Below are 25,010 nucleotides of genomic sequence, written 5' to 3'. Positions count from 1 at the left end.
TCATATCACAATAATTCACTAGTCAGTTCTGGCCCAAAGATTACACTAACATACTTTTATCTGTTCATATATGAATCAACTCAGGATTGTTTTATGGTCTTCGTTGCTATCAAGGAATAGGTAAGGCATATAAAAAAGTTGTTTTAAGATTTTTAAGGAGGCTGGCTTTAATTACTTTATGGTATAATTAGTTCTAATCTGGAATGGAAATCCGTATTTCTGTGCTCACTTTCAATTCACGATAGGTACAGAACGGGAGTCTGCATACTTACCATGGGTGAGGGTTGCAGTCATTGGTATCTGTAGACAAAGAAATAGAGATTAGTGTAACCAGTGGCATATTTATTTTCTAACATGTAATATTATAGTTCAAGAGACATTATATTTCGTAAGGAAAAGAAAGGAAAGAAAAATAATACAGAACTGAACACTTTCTTCCACACTTGCAAAAAAAGTTCAATTACAACTAACACACCAAAGAAATACCTTAAATTTTATGAATATACTGACAAATGCAATATTTACAAATTCAGTGTATTTTGATACATCAACAGCACAGACTGAGATGAGATGCAGCATGAAGGCAACATAACAGAATGAAGACAGGGTATTGCCTGCAACCAGGCTCTAAAAACTTTCTCAAGGATTACTACTACTTTGGCACTTCATGTGTATTTGTTAGCATTTATACTAGCACTGTCAGCTTTAGAACAGCTAATTAAGTCATACATCAATACAACAGTAATTCCACAGTAGAGTTAAAAACAGAGCTCAAATTTAGATATAGTTTTTTTCCTCTGCATTACACCTTGGTATAAAATAAAAAAAAAAAAATAAATCAAAGCTGCAGGCTTTACTCCTCCTAACCAATTCATTGTATTGGTATGTCAAATTAGTTAACTCTATCCTCAGAGAAAATAATAGAATATACACTACTGCCTGCCTTTCCACATACTTTTCATTATTAAAGTATTTCTATGAGGGTGCACATGTTCATAAATAATATATTTCTATAGAAGGTTAAAAGTCTTCTTTTGGTAGAGACTAGATACAAAAAAAACATGGCAAGCTCCTCATTCATTGCTCAAGCATCATTTTCTTTATCTACCTCCCACCCTGAATGATTCAGATATTTTGGCATAGGAACTCCATAAACTTGTTTTGTTTCGGTAAATAGTTCTGTGACAGACACTCCTAATATCCCAGGGTAATGCAGGGGAAGGAAGGAGAAAAACCTTACTCTGTGTGCATGTACGTCCTTCCCATCCTTCTTTGCAGATACAAGAAAAGGAATCTCCACTGCCAACACATGTTCCACCATTCATGCAAGGGTTTGGAATACAGCTGCTGTTTTTAGCTTTAAAAACAGAAAAGGTCTCTATTTAGCACAGAAAACAAAGTATTTATCATCTGAATACGTCAACATCACAATCATGAACTGCACTTAAATCAACAGCGTGAAACTTCCAAGAAGGCCAAAAGACTCCAAAAATAGTCACATCGCACGATATAGTCTCTCACCTACCTTCCCCACCACCCCAATTCAATTGTTTTAATCACAAAGTTTTATTTTAAAAAAAGAAATATCTAAATTTTTCCTATCTTTGTAAACATTCTTCAAATACTGCTAAATTCCTACTTTGGCAGTGAGTTACCCAGGTCATGAGGTGTACTTCATAATAAACCACTAGTTATTTCAAGTTCAGGTTTTGATTAAATGCTGCAATTGTATCTAAAAAGTAGAAAAACTAGACTAAATTACCTTCATCCAACTTCTTGGTTATAAATGGAAGCTTCATATTCAGAAAAAGGCACCATGAAGATTACATTAAATCCCCAAAAGCTCAAGAGTAGCTCCCTACGGTAGGCAGTAACCCTGCAAATCTCCCCTTGGAAGAACCACTTCATTTTTCCTGAGTATGTCTGCTCATACACCTCTCAATCACAAAGTTAATCACATTATGAACCTTCAAGCAACACGCCAGGGGGATAAGTTCCCAAGAAAACTCTGCAAAGACTAACAAGACGACAGAAGACCAAAGTGTTCCAAATCTGCTTAGGAGAAGCTGTCCAAGAGCATGTAAGCAGCCTGCAGAGAAAAATCTTCCAAAAACTCAGTATCATTTCAGGTAAGTAAAAGAAATCATTCTAAACTTCATTTTCCAGCCACCTGGAACAGCTTTGAACTAGCCAGCTGGAAGAACAGTGTGCCTGTTTACTAAACAGCTAAGTATTATTTAAACACTTCTCTACTTCTTCCGGCTGTATCTGTAGACAACAAACTTACCAGTGTTGCAAGTACTTCCTATCCATTCTGGAGGACACGAACAGCGGAATGTATCTCCATCATCATAGCATGTTCCACCATTGCTACAAGTATTCGCATCACATTGGTATTCACCTATACATCACAATAAAACAGTTTTAATTTTCATTGGGCTTGCTAAATTTTAAGACCAGGTACTTTTTAATCACAAAATTACTATTTAAACGCAACAGTACTAGAAATGCATAGTTCCACTTGCTGTATTACAGTAAGCAACAAAAGCAATGGAATTTAAGGGCATCTCTTACAACACTATTGCACTACATGAAGGAATAAATTTTTTAAATGTTCCATTTCGTTGCTGGGAAACTGGGAGAGGTAATGAAAATATGCCTATTATTTCACTGCAATTGTGTTATTTTAAATTTCAGGAACTCTAGCCTCATGAGAAGAAAGAAAACAAAACTTTGGGTAAACTAAAGATCAAAGTAAAGAACACTTACGTGAATGGCAAGTTTTGCCTTTCCAGTCATTCTTACACTCACAATAGAAGTCATTTACCAAATCAATGCATCGGCCACCATTGTGACATGGGTTAGGAGAACAGTCATTGAAATCTAGAGAAAGAGTTATTCAAATTAGATGATCTAGCCTAGCCAAGCCCATGAGAAAGTATAAAATAGTTCTTTATAAAGGAAATAAACCATATACTACTTAGGAAGACAGTGTTCTTAACTGTTACATAAGACAAAACTTTCTAGTAGGGACCTACAATGTTCTGAGAAGAATCCCCAACCCAGGACACCCACATGAGACAGTCAAGGCTCCCTCTCCTGCTTTATGTCTCAAAACAGAGTTAAAGCCTTCAGATGTCTTAACCATATATATACACATACATTTAGTGCCAGAGTTAAGTTATGGTTGAGACTTGATGACCATGAGGCTCTCTTCCAACCAAAATGATTCTATGATTCTATCTATATGTGTGTACACCCAGTAAACATATACCTAAACATACATGATTTTTAGAGAAAGTTCTTTCTACTGGAGACAAACATTTTAACAGCTATAACAATATTCCAGACTGAACTTCATCTAGGCCACACAAAAAGCGCTTTTGACAGAGACAGATGCCAAAGGTTTCTCAGTCTTTATTTCACATCTTAATTGGTGCATGTCCTGTAATAAGTCTCAAAGTCCTTGCTGTCACATTTTAGAAGGAGCTTCAATCAGAGTAGAAAAAGAACCAACTGCAGTTTCCTCTAAGGTAACTTAACCATGAACTAGCCTAGTACACTGCTTTGTCAGCTAAAGCCCAACATGTCTCAAGCCAAGGCAGCAAAAGTAAAGAGCTGCTCTCACTGAATCCAGAATACCAAACACCGACAAGTATAAATTCAGGCTTCAGCAGTTCTTTCCTTACTAAAGAAACAGATATTAAATTTACAAATCCCTTCAATAAGGCAGAAGAACGTTACAGTTTGCACTGGCTTAAAGCTAAAAGCTTTTCAAGTTTGACAACTACTATGTATGAGTAGGTTTGTTAAGGGACAAACTTATGTACAGTAACTATGCTAAGAAATACATATAGCAATAAAAGCTACATAACGAGTAGATTCCCAAACAAGGTATATTCACTTTTGCTTTTCCTCAGCAGAAAAATAGGTTCTCTCCTCCCAAGATATGCGCTATACTACACCAAAGAACTTGACTATAGTCCTATTAAAGCAACTAAGTCTCCAGAGCTGCTACACAAAAATCTTCTTGAAAATACTTCTGCAAACACCACTGGGTAGATGTGTGATGATAAAACAGAGAAACTACCCCATTATTTTTAACCACACACCAACCATCACTAACTATTACAACAAAGCTGCAATATTTCACCCTGCAACACTTAGTAGTACTCACTTGTGTCACACAATTCTCCTTCCCAGCCACTTGAGCAGAAACATCTAAATGAGTCAACTTCATCGATGCATGTCCCACCATTCTTGCAAGGTTTCCCCAGACAATCATTGATATCTGTAACAAAAAGTCAACAATTATTGCTCAAGCTGTTCTCATCTACCTAGAGGAGTGATCTACACTTGTGTCTCTAGAAAAGCAGCGCAAAGTTACATTCCATTTGTACATATGTCAGAACAGCTCAAACATCAGTTTTCAAGCCTGGTAAAGTTTCTAGATGCATTCTCTCATATATATACCAAGTCAAACCGCAGCATTAAGTTTACCTGGCAAAAATATCTATGTGTTAAAAAAAAACCAACACCAAAATACCCAGAACAGCAATACACATGCTCCTAAACCGTGCTGTCAATGTGTCTGTCCCTTCTTTATCATTCCCATGTTGGAATAATCCATGGCTTCTTGTAAGACTATACCTAGAAGTAGCAGGTACTGACATTCACACTGAAGCTGGAAGTGCGAACCACTACAAAGACAACTGTTACCGCAAGAAACTGGATTTCGAGCAGTTCACCTGCAACAATGCTCTACACAACTTAAAATAAAACTTTCAGGTTTTAATAATGTTGTAAAGCTTCAAAACAAAAACTTCAAGAAAATAATTTAGAAGAAACTCCTACTTACTTTCATGACAGTATATTCCAGTAAAACCTCTTTCACAGGCACAAGTAAAATTCCCTCCTGGTTGACTGATACACCGTCCATGAGGCCCACAAACATTAGATGAAATGAAACGGATTCCTTCTTGGGTAGCATTAGTGAAGACTTCTATTGTACAGCTGTCTATTACTAAGAATGAGAAGTATATCATCAGACTCATAATCTGCATCACCAGTTTTCTGTTTTAAAAAAGTTATCCAGAAATAAAGGCTAATCACAATTTAAAAGTTACATTGACTACCCTGTTTCCCCCCAAATAAGACAGGATCTTATATTTTAGCTCCAAAACTTGTTACTTTTTTACATGTATAACTGCCTGAACACTATTTAAATTGATTTTTTTAATGAACTGTAACTAAGGCTTATTTTTGGAGTAGGGCTTATATTTCAAGCATCCTCAAAAAAACCTGAAAAATCATGTAGGTTTTATTTTTGGGGTAGGTCTTATTTTTGGGGAAATGGTATAAGTTACCCTCCACCTCTTTATAAATACGGATTGTTATGAACATTTCTTCTCACTGTCTCACTATTTCATAAAGTCTAAGTGAGTATAATAAAAGTGTCTCTGCATTATGCTATTCTCAGAAATACTACTTTTCACTTTTAATGTGCCACCAGCATGTTAAGACAAGTTCCTGGACAACAGCAGGTACCTTTACAAGAATTGTTCTTGCAGTGGTCCTTGAGATGAGAACAATTCTTTCCATCATAGTCATCAGGGCAGGCACAGTAATAATCTCCTCCCAGATCATAACATTTAGCCCCATTCTGGCAAGGGTTAGGTTCACAGAAATCAATATCCATCTGTAAGAAAGACCATAGTTAGCAGCAGCTGCTTCATTTCCCTGGAGTAAGCAGCATTATCTCTGTTGCCAAAGACACAGATGAAGCTAATGTACAAGGAACCTCAAGTTTTAAAAAGGTTTATGAATCATACATATTACATTCCATATTGCAACACGGACAAACTTCAGGTTACTTGAGCCAATCCTAACACAGAGCATTTCTGATACTGCTAAAAGCTATTCCTTTGCAGGAGGCTAAATAAGCACATGTGCAATAGTTAGCAAAGAACAAGCCATTAAGAGATTCTTACTGTGACTATTCTGGATCATTTTAAGTCACTTCTCTGTCCTTCACACCCACATACTAAGTAGTTACACTGCAAGTTAAATACCGGTGCACTTTTTACCATTGTGTCTGCAAGACACTTAAAATACACAGAACTTTTAAAAAAATCTCATTCTCTAGAGCAACTTCTTTTCCCATCTCAATTAAGACATAGAATTTATTATAGAACCAACATGGCTTGGAAGGGACCTCTAGAGGTCAGCTACTCCCCAGCCTCCCGCTCAAAGTAGGACTAGTTACACCAGGCTGCTCACAGCCTTATTCTTACAAATACTATCACCATGGCAATTTACACACAAAAGTACTAGGTATATTTTGAACACTTCTTAAGCAAAATTTAAACCTAGCTTTCATAATAAAACCCTTAACACAGCCAAATTGCTGTAGAAAGGTAATTCTGTTTCTTCTGCATCTCAGACTGGTGCATAAGAACTGGTGAAGCCCCAAATTGGCCTCGAAATCCACAAAGTAGCCTCAAAAGGGATACTGATACACCACAGCATTTTTCCTCCAAATTGTTATTCTCAAGTCTTGCTTTCCTCCCATTCAAGTGAGCTTTTCCCCCCTCACATCTCTCTTGTGAGAAAGGCAGCTTTCTCAACCTTACAGACAAAATTCAGTCCAACGGTGGATGTGGTCAATATTTTTAGTAGTTCTGTAGTTAAACAGGAAAAAAAATTCAAAGCTAACTAAGACAGAAGGAGGGCAGATAGTGTTAAGTATTTAAATTCAGAGAAGCATGTTGAATTCCAGTTGCAACACAGATATTTTTCAGCAAGCTATTTTGTTCTCGTATGGAACATTCAAAGCAAACTACAAAACATAAGTAATGTCTGAGAAAGATTCTCAGATCTCCTCTATCAGATGTCTCCATTTGTTTCCTTCCATTAGTGTAAATTTCCCCTTCCCAATGCAAGTTCAGTAGCTGGTACTTTAGCATCTGGAATCAATGGTACATATTTCCTGCAACACACAAGGCAAGCAGCCAAGTCCCCCCTATTATTCAAACAGATATGCTAAAACTTTAATTACACAGTATGCTATGAATCAGCGAAGAGTAGAGCACTCGAGCTATGATCCTTATGTAGAAATAGTGCATCAGCTATTAGCTACTACAGTGGCTTTATTAAACTGGTCAGTATCTGCAACCCTTTTTAACTTTCAATAAAAGGAGAACATTGTTTCTTGAATAACACAAATAATATAGAATAAAATTACTTCAGCATTTAAAAGAGATCACTTCAATGCCATCCATGAAAATTTCTGGAGCAAATCCAACAAAATGCTAACCCAACATTTCCAGCTGATGCTGTCTTGCTAACCATAATACTTACATGAATTTGGCTACCAGTGAAAGCTAGAAATACATACTTCAGGCAATATAATTTTACATTGAAACGCATAATGTCCTCCTTAGAAAGAGGGAGATCATCTTTATCATGGAGTACTTTATGAATTATCACTAGCACTTCTGTATTTAAAATCTGAATCCGTATTTAAGAACTAGAACTACGTGTTCCTAAAATGATCTCAGAGAAAAAGATGACTTGCAGATCTGCCTGCCTTTAATTATGTGGACACTCCTACCAACAACAGTAGGACGACTTGAAAAGTAATTCAGTTATGTACTTCAGAGTTATTAGAATGAAGATCTAAAACATTCTGGTGTAATAAAAGGACACAAATCCTGAGAATGGCAAAGGAAAATGTTTCAAGCTTAAAGAATACTTGCAGCCTTAACACATTTAGGAGAGCCAACACCTACGTGCAACAATTTGCAGTTTATCAGGCTGCAAATTCAAGTGTTACAGCTACTATGACAGCACTGCACAACAAATTGGCTTAATTCAGAGTATCAAGTAACAGCTATGTTAGTCAGTAATGCTCTAGAGCCTTGGGTCACTCCCATTTAAACACAGAGGCATGTTTCTTTCAACAATTCGATCCAAGTATTGCAGTAATGTCACTACCACCCTCACCTCACAGAAGACTCCCGAGAAGCCCTGTGAACACAGGCAACTGAATCCGTTCACCAGGTCCTTGCAACGGCCCCCGTTTTGGCACGGGTTGCTTTCACAGTCATTTGTTTCTATCTCACAGTTTTTTCCTGTGAAACCACGAGGGCATAAGCAGTGGTAACCATTCACTTCATCCTTCACAGAGGGGGGAAAAGAGGAAAACACAAAAGCAAAAGCAGAAAGATTTGTTTATACGTTGCACAGAAGAATTCAGGTTATTTCTGTATTCTGGATTTGCAAACAACAGTAGCACCCCATAATTTTTTTTTTTTGTGAAACAGTGCAAGAATCTGCAAGTGTGACACTATACTTTTAACATTTAGACTCATTCAACCAACCTGTAATTCCAAACTATAGAATTCGTAACTAGCTATAACAAGATTAAATTTCAACATAGCATGTAATAAATAAGAGTTACCTTACAAGTCCCTCCATGTTGACATTGTCCATGACAGTCATTAATATCTATGGATAAAATATGCAAGACATCAGAATTTCTACTAGAAGACTAAGCTGTAAAATACAGGTCTAGCACAAAAATGGAAATAAATTACTTTCAGAAAGGAATTTACTAAATGTTTCAATGAAAACATTGATGCTTGATGTCTAAAGATATTCTTATTTTTAAAATTATATAACAGAAATATCAAATCCTATACTTCTGTTAATATTATAGTGTAATAATAGTAATTAAATGTTATCAGCTAATTTCATATCTAACATTTCAGCTAAAACATATTACAAATTGAATCAGTACATGACATAATTCAGAATCAGGGATAAGTGAGATTTTTTTAGAGTTACATAACTGTATATCTAAGCTCATTTTAATACCAATTAAATCTCTAAATTTTCAAACAATATTTTCAATTTACATTGCTGAAAGCAAGAAAAATCCTGACAACAGGTATCTTTTCTTGTACACGTGTACTATCATTCATCATAAAACTTTTTTTAAAGAATAAAACATCCTATGGTCAACATACATACTAAAGAAATACTAACTGATATGACAATTTACTCCTGTCCATCCTGGAATGCAGTCACAGTAATATCCACCAATGAGATTTTTGCAAGAGTAAGCATTAACACAGGGTTTCCCCTCACACTCATTAGCATCTGTGAAAGAAGATAAAAGAAAGAAGAGAATAAAGAACAAACCAAGAAACAGATTACCACCGCACCAAGCAAAGTTTCCATGCAATCCAAGCATCAGAAGCTCATATTACACATTGGTAGGGTGCTAAAACAATTTAACATACCACAGGTTTTTAATGCACACTTGTCTATAGTAGCACATGCATGTTATCTTACTTTTCTGTTTGCCAAAACTCAAAAAGGTAATATGTTAGTCATGGCAAATCCCTTCATTGCTTCCATAAGCTTATAGTCACTGTTCTGCCACCACGAAGAAGGAGCTACCATCACCAATGCTGTATTTTGAAACAGAAACGTTATCGGGCATTCTAGAGGAACTATTGTAAGTAAGCTTAAGTTGGGGCTTAAAAAGTCACAAGTTCACTTGAAACTCCTGGCTTTAGGATCTACTAAAGAAGAGTTAAGATATCAATAGCAACACACATCTTCAATGTTCTTCAATAAATAAGCCAGAAACACACTCACGCAGAGTAACTAATTATTTGCAAATAACCTCCAGTGGTCTTCAAAACTTTAGAAAATAATTACTTACCAAGCTGACACGTTGCTCCAATCCACTGTTGTGGACATATACACTCAAATGCATTAACACCATCAATACAGGTCCCTCCTTGAGCACAAGGGTTAGATGCACATTCGTCAATATCTGGAAAGTCAAAGTGTGCCTTCCATTACATGGGTTAAAACTTGGCTTAACCTGTGCTACGGGGATGCGTCTTTTTGTTCGTTTTCTGTGGTTGTATGTTTGTCTTTTTTAAAAGTTAATTCAAGATGAAAGGGGAGAACGTACAAATAAGCTTAGGAACATTTCTAACCTAATTTTTACTTGGGCTTTTCTCACACCTTTGAGATATGGGAGTGAGGAACTCAGAAATCTTCTGTCTGCAAACAGCAAGAAGATTCAGTTAATCTGCGCAATGATGAACACATTAATTGGTAGTCAGGTTCCTAGATCACAACAAGTTTAGCCAGTAGATATATATTTTTTTAACATAGCTGCTGTCAAAAAACAGATACAAAAGCCCATGATCCAAATCACAGGCAACATGCAACCCAATTGCATGGGTCCACGATACATTTCAACTACATCCCTGTCTTCCAAACCAGACACTTAGGCAGCATTTGAGTAATCTACTCTTCCACTCCTCTAAGAGGTAGAGGACCTTTCACATTCACATTTATATTTCTCAAATCCATTTTGCTTTAGACCAGCTAAAGAGTCAGAAATTGTCCTACAAGCTTTGGCAAAAGGGCATTTCTCTGGATGCATTCCAGCTGTGCTTTTGATAACCTGCAGATCTCAGCTGCAGCAAACAGACACTGCTGGCTGCACAGTACCTTTAATCTTTTTTTTTTAGAGTCTCCCAACACATAGCTGTTAAAAGATGGTAAGAATACCACTAAATTTCACACCCACAGAACATGATATTATCAAGCAAGCTGTATCAACCCTTCCAACCTAATGGGTCAGTCACCAGCAAATGCATACGCACCAATAGCACATGTTGGTCCACTCCACCCTGATGGGCAATGACACTTGAAGCCTGATGAAATTTCATGACAAATTCCACCATTTGCACAGGGGTTAGATACACAAGCATGCTCCGCTGGGAAAAAAGAGGGAAAGAAATTCTTGCTCAATACTCTTCTAGTATCAGTTAAGGGAACTTTTACAGTTAGAAATTGCGTTCTGATTTAAAGTGACTAAGAGCATGAGCAGTGGAGAGGAACCTGTAGAGAAGCCTGAAGCCTCCCTCTCCCAGCTGTAGAGAAGAAAATTCCCAGTAGCAGGCTGAAGCAAGATTTTACTGAAGGTGCATCATCCTTCATATCTACTGGCTAAAAAGCCTAAAGGTAGACAGGTCACTATCTCATTATCCCAGGAGCTGGAGAGGTTCCCCATTAACCTACTGCTTCCAGCCATGCACTCCCACCTCTGGAGTGCTCCAGCACTTTTTTTTCCTCCTTCACTGACACAAAACAGATACGCTGTATGCAGAGGTCTGAACAGTAGTAGTAGTTGAAGTATCAAAGGTCTGTTTAGCTTCATTCTAATACTGTTCCTTGGAAACAGCAAAGAATAGAGCTACTTGCAATTATAGGCAGTGCTGCTTGTTGCCGCTCCATGTAGGGCTGTAACTTGCAGAAGCTGCACTAAGTAACAATCAAGTTGAGGAGGGGCAAGGTGCATGCTATCACTTCTGACATTTTCCCTCTCAGAAACCAAGGAAGCTTTTGGAAAGAATAGAACAATCCCATTACTAGGTAAAACCTTCTAATCACTGCTAGCATTTATATTTTGGAATCTTGCTTTCAGTGATGTTACCCAGTTTACAAACTAAATGTACATTGTCTAGGATATTAGGTACTACTACCTAAAGCAGCTCACATACCAATCTACTGACAATAATCAGCACAGAACTTGTCAGTTGTATGGCTCACTTTACCCGTCTCCTCATCTGAAGAGCCAAGGTGCTTCCCCACAAATTTTGGGGCAAGCTAAAACAAGATTTCATCCATTTTAGCCAAAACTTTGCATCACATTCTAACAGCTGAAGTAAAATTGAAGTTTTGATAGTACGATTAATATCATATAGCACTTTATAGAAATTAAAAGGTCTACATCCTGATAAATGTAAAAACCTTCTGCCAATAATAGTTTAGTGAACTCAAAGACAAACAGTTGAAAGAAAAAAAGGGTTCTTTCCATCTGCACTTAACTATCAAGGAACAGCAAAATCAGAGTGAGAAGACTGGAAATATCACATTAAAAAAAAAAAAGGATTTAACCATCCATCATGGCAAAGAAAGTCACTGCAGAACATCCAACTGAACACGACATATGAAAAGGTTGAACTGAAAGCTTTTATTTTTCTATAAACATCAAATCTTTAAAGCAAAATAGGAAAGAAACAGAAATTGTGCACTTGCCCCTTTATCTCCAGAGACAGAATAATCAGGAAAAGTCTCCAAATATCCAAATGTCTCCAGCACATGAAAATTTTGGTCTTTGTGTAACACATACACATATAAAGATAAGAAGCACTTTTTCATCTTGGACAGGCACAGATCTGTCAAACTCTAGTCAAGAAGGTTTACTTCATCAGAAACATGATTTAAAAGCTTTCCTCTGTTTTGCCAATGGGAACAGGGAAGGAACTTTTTCTTTAGACTGCTCAAGGTGACCCTGTAAGAGGGCTTGAGCACATTTCCATAGCAGTTAACATCAGCATTATTATGTACTAACAGTCCTATATGACAGTATGATTTTAAAAATCGTTTCAGAAACCAAACTAGCTTTTGGAAAGGAGAACACAGCTCCTTTACTCTACAAAAATACACAACAATGAGCATATAAAGATGCCACCTGGCTAACTAGAATGTAGCCATGCCTAAAACAGTTTCCAGTTTCTGAAATACATGCAATATCCAGAGGTTTACCAATTTCACAGTTCTTTCCAGAGTAGCCATCTGGGCAAGCACAGCGATATTCATCTGGTTCAGTATTCATACAGGTTCCACCGTTCAGGCAGGGATGGTGATTTCCACAGTAATTTAGATCTGGACAAAGAAAAGTGTCAATTAACATGGAACACAGATGTCATCATTTTAAACCCTAGTCAGACATACAAATGCCTTTCTGGCTTGAACATCATCTACCCACATCATCCCCATATTCCATTAGCTAGCCTGTCACCTGGTAACTATCCACGGAACAGAAAAGGATGAGCAAGAGAAAAGTGTAGGAGTTAGAAGAATCAGGACCATTCCAAGTCCTTTGTCTTAAACTTCCTATACTTGTGGTATTTAGGCACCACCTGCCATAAAAGAATTAGGTACAGAAATACTCAGGTAGCTGCACACCAGCAGAAAAAAAAAATGTTAATAAGTTATCAGTTAATCATGCAACTTTACTTATTTTTCCTGTACATTAGCGTTAAGTACCTTTGTTACAGAGCAGGCCACCCCAGTTGGTTTCACAATTACACTGCCATGGTTCATTACAGCTCCCATGAGCACAGCCTGGGTAGCGGACACACTCATCACAGAACTGTCCTTGCCAACCATAATGACACCTAAGATGTAAGTTCACATGTTAAAAGTTAGCGACATGATGTTTTAATTATCAGCATTACAGGTATTTAGAACACTACACTTACCATTCTCAACAAGATCAACTGTTCAATGTGCAACCGGTAACAAAACTTTTTATCCTGTTTAGAAGGGACGTACTAGTCCTGCTGAACATCCTTACTGGAATTCATCTCGCTCAACCATATCATATACCATGGCAACAAACTACACCAAGCACTGAGTTATGACAACTGTACATAAAGTAGTTGTTCTTTCACAAAAAGTTCCATCTTCACAAAATCATCTCACATCATTTGGTTTTGTTTGTGGTGGGGTTTTTTTGTTTGGTTGGGTTTTTGTCCTTTCTTTTGTTAAACATATATTTCCCACGCATTTTAATAAAAAATAATAGTAAGCTTGCTCTTTTGGGCCAACAAAAAAATGCGAACAAACAAAAAACCAAACACATTCTGCCTGTTATTTTAAGAGTATTTCTTATAAACAATCTAAGAGCCATTGTAGCAAAGAGATGCATACAAACACGCTGAATGGGAGTTGGGCACATGTGTGCTGGTGGAGAAGTAACGCCTAGGGAAAAAAAAGCATTAGAAAAGAAACTGTACTTTTTATATACTCAACACCACCATTTTATTATCCACATGCTTTGAATACCATAAAAGAACAGAAATTAATTTATTAAGTCTTTGGGGTGTGGTGAGAGAAGACAAGGAAAAGCAGTACAAACAAGGAGTTTGGGTTCCCTGCGAATCGATCCACTTCTACTGTTCCACAGTGAGCTCCATCAGTCCCCAGAGGCACAGAACAGGTTACATGGCAGCGTATTAGGGCAGAAGAAATCCAGGTGCAGATCTTTGCAAAACAGCTTTTTATAATATAAAGTTTTAGACCTGTGAGTTCTTAGTCCCAGTATCTGCCCCTCTCAGCTGGGGGATCCCTAAGAATCAGAAGCCTGGGGAACACAGGTATGTCAGAAGCAGCTTTCTTTTGCTGTAGTAGCAGTAAGAGGAAATAAATACTGCTCCTGCTAAATTTGATCTCTTCCTTCCTCCTCAAGGACAGAAAAATCTTTTCAGGGGCTGGTAATAAACAATAATAAAAAAAAAAAAGCACTGCAACTCACTTTACTGGCCCCAACCCAAATCTCCATCCTTGCCAAAGCTGGCACTACTGCCAGTGATTCACCATGGCTATCCCAGCAAAAGCCAACTCCCCACCCACACCTAACAAGTATTTTCAAGGGCTGAAAGTCTGCATCACACAGCAAACAATCGCAATAACTCAATTTGTTTCCTATACCCAACAGATAATAAGTTCTTGTTAACACTGCACTGGTGAAAAAGAGTGCAAAGAAAAATCCAGCCACCTTCTTAGAACTTGAAGGCATCTTAAGTACCTACGTGAGTTTGTATGCTTGGCCGCATTAAAGTTAATTTGGCAAAAAAAGGATTGGTGCTTTTTCATGATATCCACCACAGTCAAATTTACTGCTAGAGTTACCACCAAGCCTGAGGGAAATCATTTCTAGAAGCTAAAAGCAGCCCAAAGGAACACAGTGTTTACAAGTCAAAAGGTTACTATGTGGTAAGCTGATCAGCCTTTAGTTTACAAGGAAGAGTAAATTAGGATTTCCTCTTGAACAGGAAGTCTGGTTGCATCCTACACTAGCAGGTGCTAGAGCAGCTTTAATCCCACTTCCTTCTAAAAAGATAATGTTTGCATGGATCTCAGATCACCCCTAGAGCAAGATGCGATCAATAAAGTCAACTCAGAAAGTCATGTTGTCATTTACGAGAACAGTATCAAGCCAAACACAAGGATGAAATAAGGTTAATGATCCACCATGAGAAGCCCAAATGATACAGATACAAAGCAACACCTTCTATAAAAAGAACCAAACTAAAATACCCTTTCAAGTAACAACCACTCGTGTAACAGCCAAGAGGAAACTGCTAGTACGGTTAATGGTGGGATAAAGTTACTTCTTCCCTGCCTCCCCTCAATTGAGAATAATTCACTATAAGTTTCTGCAATCCTAAATTTCACACATCTGACTTAATGAGAAAGCCAAATTTAGAGAATTCATAAGGATTCCCATTGTTCAACAGACAAAGAAAATCCTTATTGGAATCAAGATTCTACTTCCTTTGTCCTTCCCCTCTGCTGACTTCATTGGCTCTAGCGCAGCTTTACAACCAAACACACGCAAGACAAAATCAGAGATGGCTTAATCTTAGCCCGTGCTGGGTTATTAGCAGTACAAAAGAAGCTACCATAAATAGATTGTTACAGTTTAGTAACTTCCTGATGGAAGGTTGAAGTACAGGCATCTGCTCCCAGAGCAAAGCGTCCTTTCAGGTCAGGATTAACGCCAGGAGAGTTCAATTGGAATAGAAGAACAATTGCTAGTTATCTTGAAACCAATAACTTGCAGAAAAGATCCTGATAATTCTACAGACACGCTTCACAGCTTCCATTTTCCTCAGATGCGAGTCTGGCGGCAATAGAAAATAAGAATTTAAATACAAAGCTGGAGGAAGGGGAGGTGGCAGGAGTTAACATTAGCAAAGCTTCTGGATAACATTTCAGTCTTGAGATTAGAGAAACTGCAACTGTGCAGGAAAAATACTGCTGTCATTGACAAGCAGATAAAGCCACAATAATTCAACTCATAGCGTGTATTTGGTTACAATAAGCAAGTGGGGCTTCAAGGAGCTAAACTCCATGACAAGGAAGAAACACCTTCTGAAGTAAGTCTCATTTGTTTAAGTAAGTAAATTCAGTATCAAGGAATCCTACAAAAGCACCCATCACTATGCACAATTCAAAGATACATACGTACTCTGAGACAGGAGTCAGGGGAAGAGGGGAAAGAAGAATGAATTATTTATTTTTGTTGCTTTTCCTGGAACTATTAAAAAATCTAAACTGGTCAAGTTCAATAAAATAGAGATTTTTTTTTCTTTTTTTTCTACAGAACTAAACTTAACCCTGTGTTCTTCTGAAACAGTTATAGTTAAGGAAAAAGCCAATACTGCTATCTGCTTTCCTATGAGGAATTATTTAGTGAAACTAGGTTTAAATCAAGCATTTCCAATTCAGATGGCACAAGGTGTTCAAAAGATCACATTTTGCCATGGGTAAACAGATATGTTACTTGTGAGGATAAGGCCCTGAGCAATCTGGTCCTTTGGGCAGGAGGTGGGACTAGATGACCGTGGAGGTCCTTTCCAAACTCCATGATTTTATGACAAATCCTACAACAGCAGTGATGGAAGTGATGTGGAAAGGTGAGGAGATGTACCCAGATCCTGATGGTCTGTAACCACATAAATAAATCAGCACCTTGCTTGATTAACTCCTTCTCCAAAAGGGAGGTGCATGTAACATACCAAAAAGTGAGGGTGCTCTCAATGGTCAATTTAGCTGCTTTGTGCTATCTTCACACATGGTTTACTCTCCTGGTTCAAATCACTTCTGGTTATTTGGGAGTCCTGAACTTTTCTATGCAGTAAGCTCACCTAAGAAACTTCGTATCTAGGTCTCAACCAATCACTAATCTACTCTGGTTAACCTTACAAAAAGGTTTGCAATACAAGAGAATGAGAGGATACCTAAATGAAGCATATTCTACCCCTAGCTACAGAGCTTTGTCACAGCCTTTAACGTGTAAGTACACATAAACCACCAATGTGAAGGAAATCAAAACTGATCTACTCCCAAAATCTAGGTCAAAACACGAGGCCTAAAAATAAATTTAAAAAATCTTAGGGAGGATGTAGGCAATTTGGTACAAACCTTTAATTACCAAAGGTTACACCTTACTGATATCTTGCACATCCTACAAAGGCCACAGTAAAGATCATTGTGATATATTTACACATCATTTTTTAAGCAGGCTTTTTGGAGAGAGCTTCTCCCACTCATATTTCAATTGGAAGCTGTGGCCAAAAAACTCAACACAGGAAAACGAAGCAAACAGTGACATTAAGAGCAGAAGCAAAATGCATCATTCAGGGGTGGGGGAGAAATAACCCTCTTAAATGGAAAACCACTAAATTTTCTAATGACGTGAACAGGATGGCGTTGCATAGGCCAGAACAATAGCTTTATATTAGTTATTTACTTAAAATAACTATAAGAAAGTCTGTTTAATCTTTCAAGAGATTAATTGTTGCACAGCAGGCAGCAATATGGTCCAGCTGTTAGATCCTACAACGCTGAGCATCCAGATTTGATGTTATAGCTAGTAGACTACTCACTCACTAAGATTTGTCACAGAAGTGTTTTCTTCACATTCCTATCTTTGAAATAGGCATGACAGTTTTATGAAAAGGGAATGAAAAAAAATGCTCATTAATGAACTCAATTTAAATACCTGAAAGCCTGTCATCTTTTCCTTCTCACCCCCAGCATTCTTACTAGACTAAAAGATACAAACCTTTCCCTACAAACTTCTTTCTCCTCTAATAAAGGAAGTTATTGAAAGCTAACGTTCTCACTCCAGTACTTTATTTAGAGTTTTGTGAAGGAGCTGATGGAGGGGGTGGTTCAAAATTGTTTACCCAGAACATATGTGGAAAGGTTGCCCAGTAAACTTGCAGTAAGTGGCTCTCAGGGTGTGTCTATATTTGCATTAGTTCTCACCAGGAGCATGCTTTTTCAGTGAACTGCCTGATCATTCCTGTTGATGGTGCGTTGGTTCATATCACAGAGCTGTTTTGGAACAAAGCAACTGGATTCCTTTTAGGTTAAACTAAGGTAATGTAAGACAACATATGCCAGGAGCACACCTAATGTGTTCCAGCTGCAAACATGCATTCAGCCCACAAGAACAGACTAGAGCTCGTCTAAAATTTCAAAAAAAGAAGCGTTTTTAGTATGGATATTGGGTTCTCAACGCTGCTTTGATCTACTATTTTAATTTGTCTGCACTACCTGCTATTGTAGACACAGTTGAGAAGTACTACATGTGTTTATTTCCTGAACATATTCTCCTGGAAGCAGCATCTACCTTTTTAATATATTCTGTGCCTTCCTACCCACTAACTATCCAAAGAAATGAGTGCAGAATGCACCTCAGTTCCTTGACCAATAAAGAAACAAAACATGGGATTCTTTTTTGATTAAGTTAATATATTCACTTGTGAAATACTTGTCAATGATTCCAAGATGCTTACCTCTAGGACACAAAAAAACATAATAAAAGCATACTGGTTATGACAACAGGCAAGAGAACTTATGAGACACAGAGCAATTGTAATAATTCTGCAAGTTCTTTGAAACTCGAAGCTGTGATACAACATCTTGCAAAGACAAGACAGGAGAAGATGTCCAGGTACCAGTACCAAGTGCATTCCTCAGGGCCAAACAACAGCCCTACACTCCCTAGGGACTATAGCTAGTCCAAGATGGCATGAGTTGAAATGGTACAATCCATAGCAGAGAGCACACTGCTCAAAACAAACAAGACTTTTTCTATTTTACTGTTCAGAGCAGCTTATGAGATATCTTATAATTCCCTCCTGGAACAGCTATGGAAGAAAGCCATATTGATCTGGCTGATCGATCTAGCTGGTATGGAAGTTCCCCATCTCTTACCTTCTCCCGATATTTAGAAGCAGGAATTGCATTTCCTTCTGTTTTTCAGTCCTCTAAGATTTTTTTGTTAGTCCTCTACAGACTTTCAATACCAGTCTGTTTTGAGATGCCTCACCATATCCCCTTGTACCCAAGAATGAGTTTACAAGAATACAGCAGCTTTTTTTCTTTAAGTTCAGACAGAGTTCCCCAATGCTGCTGTTAACCATGATATCCACCTAACTGTCATGAAAACAAGTGAGACATTAGTGATGCTGGTCAGCCTCCTACTGAACAGCACAGGAAGCCTATGCAAGCCTTTAACATTTAACAAAGGATCTCTAGAACACTATTACATCCCCAGCACTCCAGGTAGCTGTAGCTCATTTTGCAATCCAAGCTTTTGTTCCTGCATCTCTATAAAGAAAGTACTAAATAATAGTTGAGCAGGTTTGGCCCTCAGTGACAGATTAAGGGAGCAAAATCACTTGGGAGAGGCCTAAAGCATCTGCAGGCATTGCTGGACACAAGAAAAAAGCCTCACAAGCCAGGCTTAAGTGGAATATAAGGACTACCAAAGTCATGGCACTGGACAGGAAGCTTGAGAAATCTGTTTCAACAGCAGAAACATAAGATATGTGATTAAAATTTAAAAAAATAAATAACCCCAACAAAACCCATAAACAAAATCACCAACACTGTAAAACCAAAATTTTGACACATACAGTTCAAAAGTAATTCTAGAGTAAGATAGTTTAAAGCACACAGATTAAACAATTAAATTACTTTAAAATTTTAAGAGCTATACGTTTGCTTTGTTCACCTTTCAAGAATTCACATTAGAATACTATTAACAGTCCCATTTCTAATTCATTTCAGTTAGTCTAGACACTCTATATAAATCTTTGTATCACAGTTGTTTGAAGCAAGACGTGCATTTCCCAGGACATAACCTGGGTCCTACTGCTGAACACGAGCTGAGCAGTGTTGGGGATTTGATCCCTTTTGTTTTGCTTTGCAAGATATATTCAAACATTCAAAGGCAGCAGGAAAAGTAGAAAAACTTCTGAAAAATACCATTATCCTAACAGGAACTTGACAATGTAGCCCAAATATGAGGCATATCTGAACTTCTGCCAAACCCATACCACTCTGGATCAAAAGGAAGTAAAAGATTAAGCCATTAAGCCCACTGACAGTATATGGCTCGTACCAAACATACTCAAGTCAGCAGTTTTAACCAAGGAAGGGGACTGTCACTTGTGGTTTCTTTATATTCACTTTGATAACTTCGTAACGTGATTGATCCTAAGCCATTTTTAAGCTATCAGATCAAACTTGATTCTTCTCTAGACAGTTTAATGGAATTTAACAAAGTAGTTCAAGCAATGCAAAAATATACAAAGAACACTGATCACCGTGCCTTGGCAGCATTGCGACTTTGACAAACCTTTCTACTACTTTGGGCTGGTGAAGTCAATCAAGGTTGGCTTTGCTTTTATTTTAAGAAGATTCCAATTTCCCATCTTTGCAAGATCCAGTTAAGCTGCTTTTGTTTTCCTCAAGGATGTAATTTTGCTCATTATTCAGTAAATTATTACTTTTTCTGAACTGCCTCCACAATGGCAAAAATTTAACACCTGAGTCAAGACATACCACAAAATCGCTTCCAACATCAGGTCATTTTGAGACATCAGGTAGTTTCCTACTTATTTTCCATTTATTTGACGAGAGCTCAACAAAAGAAATGCCAAACTTTATAACACTTAAGCTTCCTCACAACAAGGGGTACATGAACCTGCCCAACAGATGATGCACAGTTACTGTCAATGGCAGTCTTCAGTCATTTAGCTACTTTTAAGATGTTTTTCGCATAAAGAACAGCTCTAAATTACTTTGGAACATCAAAGCATGGAGGATAGAACCTTGCTATGAGATTTAGGCCTCAGAGCCATTGCTTAAGTTACCTGCACATTCATACAAGTTGAAGACAAACTGCTTTCCAACTTTTCTGTTTATAAATGCCACTGCAGATATGGGCACCAAACTACCTATTGGCACCACTTACAATCATGTTTTTCTCACATTTTCATTTTCTTTCTGAATTAAAAAAGGGACATTGTTTTCACCTGTTAAATGACAGTGGCAACTGTCCAAAAACAAGGATGAAGGAATCTAGATTATAATTCAATAGCACCAAACATAGTTTCTTTTAAATAACAGCTTCCTTTGTACAGCTGAAGACAGAGGTCACGTCTGCAAGCCTTGCTTATTTATAGTTCAGCATTATTTTTCTACAGAAAGTATTATCCATTTGGGTTACAAGCAACATTTCTAATGTAGCCTAATAACTATTGCAGAATACAAGCTAAAGATACCTGGGTGAACAAGCTCAAACTACCAAATCTCATTTAAAGAGGTAGCAGAGAACCTTCTGCATTACTGGAAACAGAGTAGCCATACATAGAAAGGCCACTGTTTTCCTTCAACCTGCTGATCACAGATCTATCACTTCAGCAGGTGTTAAGAAACAAGGTAAAGAGCACATGATCCACCTGAAACATTAAGTCCCTTATTCCTTTAGCCAGTACTTTCTCTCAGATGAGAGAATCCACCAAACAAAATAACAAGGTTTCTGGTCAGAGCCCTTCAACGGACTCAGTGTTATTTTTGTGGGCTTTATTTAGCTGGGCAGGTTTGAAGGGGACACCTCAGTTTACATTAGATGCTTTGTCACATCAGTGACATGCTGTAAGGAGAAGCATGGCTCCTGTGACACTACCTATTGACAGACACCTTAGGAAAAGGTACCACAGCTACCCAACCCCCCACCTTCAAAAAGGTTCGTATTCCCTTCTTTAAACTTTACTCCTCCTCCCCAACTTCTGTGTTCCCAGACACAACTGGTATCACAGAGAAACGAAAGCTAAAAAGGAAACAGCACTACTCCCTCTTCCCCCAAAAAGGGTACTGTTTCGCATTTGTCTGAATCTCTTGTTTTTTTCACCTTTATTCAAAGGCTCTTTGCTTTCAAGTTCAAACGTTCCTAGGGCGCTCCTTTGATACCTACAGAGCTCCAGAACCCTTATGTGTATCAAAATTCATTAGAGTAGGTTCTCAAGGGGAAAAACGTATTCTCAGAAGGCTCAAGGGAAGGAGGGCTTCTTACTCAGGCAGAAGTGATACTTGCCCAGCTCTCAACCACAATCTCTGCTTGTAACCTAAAATACCACCAGCAACAGCAGGGCCACACTACACTTGAAACCACAAGCAAAATACTTAATGATATGAAAAGTTCCCAAAGAACGTTAAACAGAAGTATTCTTTCTTAGAAAAAGGAAGCCATGGTTTAAACATCTGCATTGAAAAAAAAAATTGAATGGATGTTTTATAGCTCTCCAGAAGCGAAATTGCACATGCACTGAAGCACTGCACTTCACAGACTGGAATTTACAGTTTTCAGTTGGATTTGAGAGCTACAACACACCAAATCTTCCAAAAGTCAGAAGTTTTGGGATGGTATGAAACTAGCCTGTGGTGCAATGACTTCAGACTAACTTTGTTGTCTGCTATACCCCACTGTCAAAACTTCAGGCTGTCCAGCAGGATGTAGCTGTCACAGCTAAGACCAGCACTTCAGTCCCAGCTTAGCTCCAAGTCCAGCAAAGCTAAGTGACCTACATCCCACTCCTGCCATTTCTGTGGTAGTTGTAGTAGCTACTAATAGAAGGATGCAGCAGAACTGCCTTGAACTATCACAGCATCCCACAAATGGTATTTGTCAGCTCTCAGGGGTTCTGGCAGCCAGTTCAGTTTCACATCATTACAAACAAGCATGTTCCATACAGCTTACAAAGGAACCACTGCTCAAATCCAGTCTCACATTGATACGTATAACTCTGACCACAGAACTCAGTAACTTACACGGGATCCCAAACTTGCAGGTAGATCTGTCCCATTTCTTCAACAGCCAGTGTAAAAATAACACACATTTCCCCTTGACCTACTATGCTGAGTTCCTGAACTTTCACAAGAAAACAATGAACTCCTCTTGCTATCATGGAGTCTGTTTCAGCCCAATCACAAAGTTAAGGGAACATTCTCAGGCTCTGTTCTCTCATGCTTAGGGGCCAAAAACCATTTCCTTGCAGTAGAAAGCTTAGGTTTGGGTTGCTACTGCTATCTCCATTGCTACAAAAAAAAGCCCTTTTTTTCCTTGGAAAAGCTAAGGTTACTATATTTTGATGATCAAATATATATATTGAGCATTCTAGGACTGTGAGTATTTCCTAGTGATAATAGTCCAAAAAGCAAGTTCCCCTTTTTATTTGAGGGGAATAATATGTAGAGATAAAAGCTCCTACAGATTTTTAAAAGAAATAAAAAAACCCAAAAACAAACAAACAAAAAAACCCCAACATTATTGTCATTTGATAAAGGTATAGTTTTGGATTACATGAAGCAAATCTGTTCCATCCTAGATATGCAAAAAAATACAATAGGATGGCAAAGCAGTATGAAGTATATGCAGTTTTTACACATGTGCAATCTACTTCAGATCTATTTCCATCCTTTTTTTTGTATACATATTTTTCCATTTTAAAGTAGACTTTTTAAAAGTAGCAACATACATGGAAAACACTGGAAAGATCAGTAATCTTAAAAAAGAGACACTCAAGCTTGCAGACTTACTTGCATTCCCCAGGTACACTGCAACCTCCATGGAGCAAATTACATCCTTGTTTACATACAGCTGTAAATAGAAAAAGGTTTAGGCATCAGTCTGGGCAGTTACATATCCACTAGTACAGCAGCAACTGGAACTGTTCAGGCAGGGCGTCTGTCATTTAGTCTATTTGTTGGTTGTGCAAAGCTGACTGTCTTACCACGTTCCAATAGTTGTTGCTTCCAGCTTGCGATTTCACAAAACAGAACAACACCACAAAGCTTTAGGAAAAGTAACTTAAGGTAACTCATTGTAAAAGTTACTGTCAAATAGGTTTGCAGCAAGATTGTCAGCACTGAAACATTTATCGAATACAGTTATTTTTTAAACCTGTCATTAGACTGCTATTATGCTGGAAATCCCAAGCTTCAAAAGAGACACATGACTTTGAGTAAGCCCTAAAAAAAAATGGTCTCCCTTTACTGAAAAGGAACAGAAATCAAAACCAAGCAGCCCTCAACAGAAAGAAGAGTATGTCGAGCAACTTTAGCACTAATTACTTCCCAAGACTGAAGGCAAAATGCAAAGAGATTTGACTGAGTGGCACATTAAAAAGGATGACTATACTTGAATTTCTGTTCACATTAAAAGCTATCAAAAAGCTTTCAGCTTTGCATACGTTACAAGTAAAACTTCCTAATTTGTTAAAATAGTGTTACAAGGACATTTTTACAGTCTACAGTATCACTGATATCATCAATGTTCAATAAAATATTACATTAACACATGTAAAATATCATTTTGCTGTGAAGTAACACTACCATTGAATGAAGTCCATTAGTAAAAAGATGCTGCACTATTTCAAATCCTAAATTCGTTGTGGAGCCTCCAAAGCACACACCTTAAGCAACACCATATCCTGACCTGTGCTCCACTCCTCACAGAAGATGTTTCTTCTGTGGTGTTTAACTGCCACCAGTTTCCAAATTCATTTCAAAAGGAAGTACCAAGATGAAGTTATAATTACACTTTGACAAAGACTTTGAAGAGGATAAAGTCTGTATTTGTTAAAATTAATATGCTACAGCATTGACACTACAGCAATACCTCCTGCAGTTCATACCTATTATATACACATTAGAGCTAATCTAAAAAGCAGCAAACAATACTACCTTGTTTGCACTCTTCTCCCATCCAACCTTCCATGCAGGCTTTGTTTCCATTTTGATCACATGTGTAATGACCAACAAAATCATCTCGAGGGCCACAAAATTTATTGCACAGAGCACTGTAGTAATTTTCATCACACTTCACTCTTATTTGTACTTCAAAATGGGCAACAGGACCATTAAACTGTAGTGTCTTCCATCGATCTTCTGGGTTGATCATGCCAGCATGTGCCACTCGTTCTATTAACAAGTCTTCACCTTTAAAAGAAAAAGGTACATTCAACAGGTGATAAGTCTCATAG

The 25,010-nt window shown here is 37.8% G+C and overlaps 1 protein-coding gene across 2 annotated transcripts in view; it reads right to left on the bottom strand.

Moving 5' to 3' along the window:
* Positions 1-25,010, bottom strand: part of JAG2 (jagged canonical Notch ligand 2) — a 71,746-nt gene that overhangs the window by 12,304 nt on the left and 34,432 nt on the right. Inside the window, exons 4-19 of one of the 2 annotated variants that reach the window (XM_065063293.1) lie at positions 24,712-24,966; positions 23,566-23,626; positions 13,147-13,277; positions 12,643-12,762; positions 10,695-10,808; positions 9,734-9,847; positions 9,049-9,162; positions 8,462-8,508; positions 8,005-8,178; positions 5,548-5,698; positions 4,859-5,023; positions 4,178-4,291; positions 2,770-2,883; positions 2,288-2,401; positions 1,241-1,357; positions 273-300 (exon numbers count right to left, since the gene is read on the bottom strand). In XM_065063293.1, the coding sequence (XP_064919365.1) occupies positions 273-300; positions 1,241-1,357; positions 2,288-2,401; positions 2,770-2,883; positions 4,178-4,291; positions 4,859-5,023; positions 5,548-5,698; positions 8,005-8,178; positions 8,462-8,508; positions 9,049-9,162; positions 9,734-9,847; positions 10,695-10,808; positions 12,643-12,762; positions 13,147-13,277; positions 23,566-23,626; positions 24,712-24,966 (1,933 nt within the window). The remainder of the gene's footprint in view (positions 1-272; positions 301-1,240; positions 1,358-2,287; positions 2,402-2,769; positions 2,884-4,177; positions 4,292-4,858; positions 5,024-5,547; positions 5,699-8,004; positions 8,179-8,461; positions 8,509-9,048; positions 9,163-9,733; positions 9,848-10,694; positions 10,809-12,642; positions 12,763-13,146; positions 13,278-23,565; positions 23,627-24,711; positions 24,967-25,010) is intronic. The other variant, XM_065063294.1, reaches the window with a different exon arrangement.

The sequence above is a fragment of the Columba livia genome, chromosome 5 (genome assembly GCF_036013475.1).
Source record: "Columba livia isolate bColLiv1 breed racing homer chromosome 5, bColLiv1.pat.W.v2, whole genome shotgun sequence".
NCBI classification, from domain to species: Eukaryota; Metazoa; Chordata; class Aves; order Columbiformes; family Columbidae; genus Columba; species Columba livia.
The sequence above is the reverse complement of the archived record's forward strand: the minus strand, read 5'-3'. Positions and strand labels throughout refer to the sequence as shown.